The sequence below is a fragment of the Priapulus caudatus genome, unplaced genomic scaffold, assembly GCF_000485595.1.
Source record: "Priapulus caudatus unplaced genomic scaffold, Priapulus_caudatus-5.0.1 Scaffold1331, whole genome shotgun sequence".
Taxonomy (NCBI): Eukaryota; Metazoa; Priapulida; class Priapulimorpha; order Priapulimorphida; family Priapulidae; genus Priapulus; species Priapulus caudatus.
Genome location: NW_014578392.1, coordinates 54,814 through 64,423, shown reverse-complemented (window position 1 = coordinate 64,423; position 9,610 = coordinate 54,814). Strand labels below are relative to the sequence as shown.

The following is a 9,610-nucleotide window of genomic DNA, read 5'->3' as shown; positions in this document are numbered from 1 at the left end:
AGAACGACTCCTCTTTACAGAACAGGCACAGAACGACTCCTCTGCAGCCACAGGATCCAGAACGATGCCTCTTTTGCAGATCCAGGCAAACGACCTCCTCTTTCAGAACACCAGAACAACGAGGATACCGTTTGTACAATACGCGTGACTATATACACTTGTCAATTAATTAATTGGGGGGTGCTATACACACCAATCCACCCCCTGAATCCACCACTGCTGTCGTAATGTCGCGGGTGGACGTGATCCTGCAGCCAGCCATGTTTTCTCACAGTCAAGAATTTGTACAATTCATCTCAAATGGCGACGCCACAGGAATAGTCGCAGGTCAGTAGAGCACACACAGAGAGTGGCTTCGTGTCATGAGGCTTCAACCCAACACTGTAGTGCAGGCCACATACAACAGTAAGTCACTAACTTTTACCAGACACTGTTATACCGGCGACACAACAAAACGATTTGGTTTGTTGCAAAATTTGCCATGAAGGTGCACCCACTGAATTTATACACGAAGAAGGTGACAGCTACGTATTCTCGTTCTCTGAAGGCGACATTAGAGAGGTTCGGCTCGGCGTATTACGTGAACGCGAACGCGAATCGACAGACGTTCGTCTTGACGATCATCACTCTTGCGGGTACTTTTTCGCGTCCTCGAGGGGTGTTGCTATCCCCACAGCTGAGGAGGGTCACGTGATAACGTAAGATGACGTCGCGGCTACACCCATAGCAACTATGTACATAGCAAATGCAACATTGAGTGCATTGAGTAGGCCATGGTTACTAGTTACTTCTCCGATTTGGAATCACTCGTCTCTGAACAAAAGAAAAGGGATTTTTTGAAAGTTTAGCGATAACAAAGATCGAGAATAATTATTTTAGCATCTTACGAAGATTTCGGACACAGGCAAAGTCAACCTAATGCCATTTTAAAGGAATTTCTGTGTATATCCTCATCCTCATTTGTCAAAATCCGACCACCACGTAAAGCTAAAGGGAAACAACGCTACAAGAACTCAGGTAGGATAACAAAATTGTGGCTCCCAGACCTTCACCTCCGTATATATTCTAGCTCTAGTAGCTATAGCTTTATATAATATTCCTACATTAATATTTATTTTAAGCGCTGACTATTACACTGTCATAATTTAATAGTCTTTACCCTAACTCAAACGACTCCTCTGTTGCCCAGAACAGGCGAGAACGACTCTCTCGCAGGCCACAGGCAGACAGAACTCCTCTTTACATAACAGGCAGAACACTTCCTCTTCGCAGCCAAGGGCAGAAGACTCTGCTTTAAAAAAGCAGAACGATCCTTCTCTTACAGAACAGCAGAACGACTCCTCGCACACAGGGCGAACGACTCCTCTTTACAGACCAGGCGACGACTCCTCTCGTCAGCCACAGCAGAACGATCCTCTTTACAGAATCAGGCAGAACGATCCTTCTCGCGCCCACAAGGGCAGAACGACTCCCTCTACAAACAGGCAGAACGGTACCTCCTTTCGCAGCCACAGGCAGAACGACTCCTTTTACAGAACAGGCCAGACGACTCTCTCTCGCAAGCCACAGGAAACGACTCCTCTTTACAGAACAGGCGAAAGACTCCTCTCGCACCACAGGCGAACGACTCCTCTTTAGCAGAACAGGCAAACGAGCTCCATTTTACAGAACAGTCAGAACGACTCCTCATGTACAGAACAGGCAGAACGCACTCCTCTTTACAGCAACAGCGACACGACTCCATCTCGCAGCCACAGGCAGAACGATCCTATTTACAGAACGCAGAACCACGACTCCTTCTCGGCGCCACAGGCAGAACGACTCTCTTAAGAACCAGGCAGAACGACTCTCTCTGCGCAGGCCGCAAGCAGAACGAACTCCATCTTGCAGAACAGGTAAGAACGACTCTCTTTTGCAGAAAGCAAATCACCAGTACCGTTTTGCATCCTGTGACTATTACATTGTAATAATTAATTGGTGGGGTCGCTATAGACACCATCCACGCGCCATGAATCCACCACTGGCTGTAGTGTCGCGGGGTGGACTGATCTGCAGCAGCATGTTTATCATCGAGTCAAGATTTGTCAATCATCTCATTGCGACTGCCAGGAATAGTCGCAGCTCAGTAGCACAACAAGAGATGCCTTGTGTAGTGAGCTGTAACCGCAACTGTATGCAGGCAACATACACAGCAGTCACTAACTTTTACCAGAAACTGTATCTTAACGCCGACACCAAAACGTTTGGGTTGTTGCCAAATTTCGCCAATGAAGGTGCACCACTGAATTTATACACGACAGAAGACACAGCTAGTATTCTCGTTCTTGAGGCCGACATATCAGTGAATCGGCGAGCATGCTGTCGGAGGGGCCCCACATTGCGACAACTTTTGTTTAAACATTTAAAAGCTTTGATCGATCTATCATGATAATTATATTATAATATGTGTTATTGACAGATACATGAATAAGCTTATTCTGGTACTTAAGATGATGCCGCATACATGTGTCTTTGGAAGAAACCGCCAAGCCTGTGTGTGCCGCAAAAAAGCAGTCGAGTGACTTTCAGAGAGTCATGTCGTGCTAGGTAACTAAACTGCAGTGCTATTGGATAATCTTAAATTGAGTTCCTTTTGCCATTACACTAACAATCCTACATAAGAAACACAGAAAAATGTGCCACATTTTGCCCCTGTAATGCATAGAGCTCAGTACTTTCAGTTTGTTTCAAGCTAATAAGTAAAAGTTATGCATACTTATTCAACTGTAAAACATTACGTATGACTTGGTAGGACGCCCGATGAAGCAACATCTGGCGCATGCAACGTCTTGGGCCATATAGCTTTCTCGCCATTGCACGTGTTGTGAGTCCTGATGAGCTGTATCCATTCGCGGCTCACCAAAAGCAAGAGTGGCAGTAAATATGCCTACCTGGCAATATGCAATTAAAAGAATAGAACAACAAAACAGCAGCAACCAACACACCGAATGTTCTTTCATTTGAAGATCGTTACTTGCCAAAATTCCATTACAAGACAGGCACAAATTGTCAGACTAGACGCACTTCCCGCCTCAATCATAACAAAACCGGAAAATAGACACTTTTCCTTCCGACTCAGAAGTATTATTCTCGCTGATTAAGATGGTATTTAGAAGCACCAAAGAAACATATTCACTTCTGATAAAACATAACAGTCAGTGGGCAAAATTACTGAAAAAAATATAGATGAATGTGATGACGCATTTATCTGATGCCCAGTCGTGATTTTATGATGTATATGGGCGCAATACCAGTTTGGGTCAGACGACGAAAACTGGAGTCGCACACGAGGCACGTACCTAATTAGAGGATATTGCCAGTTGCGCGAGTGCAGCACCACACCAAGACGATAGTCAAGAATGTAGAGCAAAAAAATTATATAATATATTATATGTTAAATAATGTATTATTTATTTATATAATATATTATTTATTATATAAAGGCATTATTTAGTAAATAATGACTTTATACGCTATATAATGTGCTAAATAATATTTTTACCGTTGGCACCCCATAATACTATACTCTATAGTTAGCCCGACCAGGCTGTGCGACAAATTGTCTATATAAAGTCTAACCCTATCAATACCGTTTCTTGGAGCTATACTATAGTACTAGAGCTAGTTCCGGCAGTACCCTGGGGGACATAGACCCTATGAGCAGTACTAGAGCTAATCTCTACTAGCTAGGCTACTCTCCTAGCTCTACTTTACTAGGCTATGTAGCTATAGTATTAGAGCTAGAGCGAGATAGGGTAATATCTGTAGTAGCTCTAGTACTATAGCCCGCGGATCTCTGCGGCAGCGATCTGCGGGCTATAGTACTAGAGCTATATCTGTAGTAAACCGACCAGGCTCTCCGACTGTTACACGACAAAGGAGCCTGACACCCTCCCATACGAAATACCTGGTAGCTTGAAAACAAACTCCTAATTTCGTAAAATTTCGTCAATAAAATAATGTATTACCACATTTGACCTCACCTGTTACATGTTTGCAACTATCGCATCATTTCTTAATTACTATTTACCTCGAAATACACGTTAAAATAAGAGAATTTCAAACAGCGCTATTATATTTGAACGTTGTAAAACGCCATACTGGATTTTCTTATCGTTACGGTTGGTCGCTGTCACTGCAGTTTGTCTTGGCCAAAGATCCTATAGGTGGTGAACAACAGTAGACGGCGTCCATAGGCAGCAGGCCTGAATAAGCATCGAATAGATATTAATTAAAAATACTCACACTGTTACTTCGCTTACACAACATACTTTATTCATGTTAAATAACTACAGATTTATGCTCTATGCTCCGCTCGAAACTTTTGCCAGCTCTATGTGAAATTCTACAAAGTTGTCTGACTATTTCAAAACACAAAAATGACCAACCGGTCGCTGTGAATACGCCACCTGACGGAATGTCATGAATACACAACAAGACCAATTTTACTTCTAATGCTTTCTAGACGTCCACGAGGCATCTAACTTGCGTGCATAATGAAAATTATTGCAATCTAGTGCCGAATTTCAGCAAAAAGAAATGCCAAAAAAGGCCTTTTCTAGAGACGAAATAGTGCAACAGTGAACAATCGCGGAGGCTTACTGTTGTATGCCACCTATAGTGCCGTAGGCGCAAGATAGACCACTCTCCAATCACAGAGTAGTCGGTCATGGGTCGCTACAAGCGCCATTTTAGTAAGCAAGTTCACACGAAGTTCCCAGATGTTGCTGTATCTGCTGAGTGTAATCGCAAAATGTATAGGGCGGGAACGGCAGAGTGCACGTGCATTCTGTTTTAGCGAGTGAGAAGTGAGCACAGCACGGTGATGTCATTCTTTGGGAGGGCCACTAGAAGATTCAGGTTTTGAGGACTTTGGATCTCTAGGGAAGACGCCACGTCCTGCCAACCATGCTCTCGTTTTCATGGTTAGAGGCTTAATAGGAAAATGGAAGCAACCTCTACGTTACTTTTGTTGAGAGACGCCACAACGGCTGAGAAACTGGAACCATTACTAAAGGAATGCTTACAAAAGGTAAAGGACATTGGACTACAGCCTAAGGCCGTGGTTTGTGACCAAGGCTCTAGCAATGTTCGACTCTACACCAACTTGGGTGTGACAGAAGATCATCCTTTCTTCATCCACGGGAGAGCCAAGATATATTGTATGCATGACCCACCACACTTGTTAAAAAACACAAGATCAAATTTGGAAAAGCATGTGTTTGAAGTAAAGGGAGAGGATGGCAGAATGAAACATATCCGATGGGCACATACTCACAACTTTTGAGCATGATTGACAGTTGCCCATTAGAAAAGCTCATAAACTGACCAAAGGCCACTTTGTACTAAACAGCTTCTCTAAAATGAGAGTTAACAAAGAGCAGCGCAGGTGCTCAGCCATTCGGTAGCCGCGGGCATCTACACATATGCAGCTCTTGGAAAGTTGCCTGGGGAGGCTGTACATACGGCAGAGTTCATTGAAATGATTGATGGACTGTTTGATTCATTTAACAGCGGGTTTTTTAAGGACCCCAAGAAATTGAGGCCTTGAGAAAATTCTGCACATAAGTCATTCTTCGAATCATGCTTAGCTGTACTTCAAATCTTGACAGTGCTTGGATCAAGAAATGTGTTGTTTGTCAAAGGATGGAGGCTTGCCATTTCTTGTATTTCGCAGCTGTGGCAGCACATGAAGGAAAGCACAGATATTCGTTTTCTGTTCACATCTCGGGTTAATCAAGATATTGTTGAGAATTTGTTCTCTACTATTCGGCGAAAGGGCGGATTCCGGGACAATCCATCAGCGAAGGAGTTTCGATATGCATTTCGTATGGTTATGGTTGCTGTAGTGTAGTGGACTGTATCCACACCCCCAAAGTAAGCCATGTCCAGCCAGGGGAGAGCCGATACGTCGCAAGGAGACCTAGCCGCGTACCGCAGGAAGGACAGAAGAAGTTTACCGGGGCGACGGTAGCGCCGCTGAAAGGTCGGCCGACGGCGGTCGCCATACGGCGACCGGCCGACGTCGGACGGCGACGTAATTCGGGAAGCCGATACGTCGCAAGGAGACCTAGCCGCCTACCGCAGGAAGGACAGAAGAAGTTTACCGGGGCGACGGTAGCGCCGCTGAAAGGTCGGCCGACGGCGGTCGCCATATGGCGGCCGGCCGATGTCGGACGGCGATGCAAATCGGAAGGCTGATACGTCACGGGTAGCCCTTCCGACCTGCCAAAAACGGAGAGTCTACTCCCTCGGGAAGAGGAGCTGTGATGGGCAGAGTGAGAGGAATAAGAGAATCTCACAGCTGGAAATGAAGCTGGGGCGTGCGAAGCCTGTGTGGCGTCATACAATGGGGGATGACGTCAGACTGGTGACAGTGGTGGCTCGCTCAGCGTATAAAAAGGGGAGAGGTAGGGAGACAAACTCGAAGAACGTAGACAGACATTGATAAGAGATTGCAGCACAAAGAGCGTAAAAATGATGGGAGAAATGATGGAAGACTTGGAGGAGGGCTACGAGTGGTCCTCGAGTAGCGATAGTAGCAGCAGCGGGAGCAGTAGTAGCGAGAGCAGCAGCATGGAGGAAGCTGAAGAAGAAGGAGTGGCCGCCCCTAGCCCCCGTCCTCGGACGCCGGGCTACGGATGTTCACCGAGCCCCCGGCAGACAAGTCACCCCTCGCCCGCCGTATTGGCGTGGGCGAGTAAGGTGGTCGCCGAGGGTGGCGCCCCGGCGGGAGAGGAGGTGCCATTTCTTGTATTTCGCAGCTGTGGCAGCACATGAAGGAAAGCACAGATATTCGTTTTCTGTTCACATCTCGGGTTAATCAAGATATTGTTGAGAATTTGTTCTCTACTATTCGGCGAAAGGGCGGATTCCGGGACAATCCATCAGCGAAGGAGTTTCGATATGCATTTCGTGTGGTTATGGTTGCTGTAGTGTAGTGGACTGTATCCACACCCCCAAAGTAAGCCATGTCCAGCCAGGGGCAAGTCTTGTAGATCATGTGGGAAGCTTAACCACTTCGCTGCAGTGTGTAGATCAAGACAGAGAAGAGAACAGTCAGCGTATCGCGTCACAGAGGACAAGCATTCTGCAGCAGAGATGGAAGCACATAAGTCGGATTCCTCGGACGATGAGTACACGTTTGGTGCGAGACAGCACGGGGACAAGCTACCAACGTGCAACGTAAAGATTGAGGGGAAAGTCGTAAGAATGACTGTTGACACAGGGGCATCAGTGAACATCATAGACAGCGAAACTTTCAACCGGTTAAAGGGGCCCTCCCACGTGCCACTGCTGTTTCAACAACCGACAACTAAGGTCTACCCTTATGGCTCAAGAAACCCTTTGCCTACCATTGGGGTACTTACAGTATGACAAGAAGGTTGTGGAGACTAATATTCATGTTGTAGATGGCAGCACAGGTAACCTTTTAGGCTACAGAGCAGCTGAAGATCTAGGCATTATACATGTAGCACAGAGTGTGACATCTAAGATGCAGACGATAGCCGGGAAGTTTCCGAACATCTTCAAGGGTATGGGCAAAGCGGAAAACATACAGATGAAGTTATACATCGACGAGAATGTGGAGCCAAAGCAACAACCACATCGACTTATTCCATTCCACGTAAGGAAAGCTGTCGAGAGGGAACTGGACAAACTCAAGAGAGTCGATACAAGATCAGCTCAACTCAACTCAAGATCAACTCAAGAGTCCTGAGAGTCGATACATTACGACATTCTCAATGCATCTTGGACTGTTTAGATACAAAAGGTTAATGTTCGTTATCAACGCCGCTTCGGAGATCTTTCAGAATGCACTATCAGGAGTGTTATCCGGTTTAAAGAGATGCAAAAACATGTCAGATGACATCATTGTGTATAGACAAACACAAGAATCGCACGACAAAAACCTGAAAGCGGTACTAGAGTGACTTGAACAAGCCAACTTAAAGCTAAATAAGGACAAATGCAGGTTTGGACAGAAACAAGTTACTTTCTACGGACACATTTTCAGCAGTGACGGGATCGCTGCCGATCCTAGGAAGATATCTGGTATCGTAAATGCTATTGTACCCCAGAGCGCAAGTGAAGTCAGATCGCTACTAGGGATGGCACAATATGTATCCAGGTGTATAGCAAATTATTCTGATGTGTCGTCTGCACTTGTGCACACATAAAGGTGCTCAATGGGAGTGGAAATGTGTGCACCAGAAAGCACTTGCTGACCTCAAGCATAAACTGACCAGCGTGTGCACAGAGGAGTATTTTGATCCAACCAAGCGTTCAGAAGTGGTAGTAGACGCAAGTCCAGTAGGCGTAGCCGCCATGTTATGCCAAGGTGGGAAAGTCGTTAGTTTTGCTAGCCGAGCACTATCGAGTGTTGAACAGCGATATTCACAAACAGAACGAGAAATGTTAGCAGTAGTATGGGGTGCTGAACACTTTCATCTCTATCTGTATGGGAGTGAATTCGATATTATAACAGACCACAAGCCGCTGATTGGGTTAGTTGCCAGTCATAAGCAAGCATCTGCCAGGATTGACTGATGGAGGTTACGGTTGACGACGAAAATCCTGCTGACTACATGAGTAGGCATCCGGATCAACCAGCAGCGACAGACGCGGCCGAAGACTATATAAATTACGTGTGTACAAACAGTGTGCCCAAGGCACTTACTGTGAGAGACGTAGAGGTACATGCTTTGAGTGATCCGGTGCTACAGAGGCTAATCCGTGCAATTGAACATGGACACTGGGCAGATGAGGAACTCGTTCCATATCTGACAGTGAAGGATGAGTTAGCAGTCTTCAATGGCTTGGTGCTGAGGAACACACGCATTGTGTTGCCAGTTTCGTTACGTCAAAAAGCAATCGAATTGGCCCACGTCGGACATCAAGGTGTCGTCAAGACCAAGAGCTTGTTACGCGAGAAGGTTTGGTTTCCGGGTATAGATCGTTTGGTGGAAGAGCGAATTAAGCAGTGTTTGCCATGCCAAGCTGCTACCGCCAACAACGCAGAAGGACCAGAACCTCTAAAGATGACAACACTACATTGCGGACCATGGAAAGAAGTGGCAGTAGATTTTGGCGGTCCATTTCCGACGGGAGAATACTTGCTAGTAGTGGTAGATGAGTATAGTAGGTTTCCAGAGGTAGAGCTGGAGACAAGTACATCATCGAAGGCCACAATTCCTAAACTAGATAGCATATTTGCCAGGCAAGGTATACCAGACACAGTGAAAACCGACAACGGACCACCGTTTAATGGTGCAGAATTCTCATCGTTTGCAGAATCGTATTGCAGAAGACGTATTTACACCGTTCTGGCCACAGGCAATAGAAAGAAGCTGAACGATTCATAAAGATAAAACACTGCAATCTTTTTCGAACGTTATCAAACGATACATCCAGCGGCGAATGGAGAAGAAATGGGATGATTGGAAGCAGATCGGTTGGAAGTTTCAGGTTAGTGAAGCAAAACAGAGGGGAACGTTCAGACGCTCTACACGTACCAAAGCAAGGCGCCTGCGCATTTCAAAGAGTTTGTGGTATGCATATTAGATTTCGT

General features: G+C 45.8%; 1 protein-coding gene across 1 annotated transcript; it reads left to right on the top strand.

Annotated features, from left to right (window-relative positions):
* The first annotated feature begins 8,588 nt into the window (after positions 1–8,588).
* LOC106816264 (uncharacterized protein K02A2.6-like) lies at positions 8,589–9,404 on the top strand. Its single transcript, XM_014820844.1, has one exon. The coding sequence runs from the start codon at positions 8,589–8,591 to the stop codon at positions 9,402–9,404; it is 816 nt and encodes a 271-aa protein (XP_014676330.1).
* The last annotated feature ends 206 nt before the right edge of the window (positions 9,405–9,610 follow it).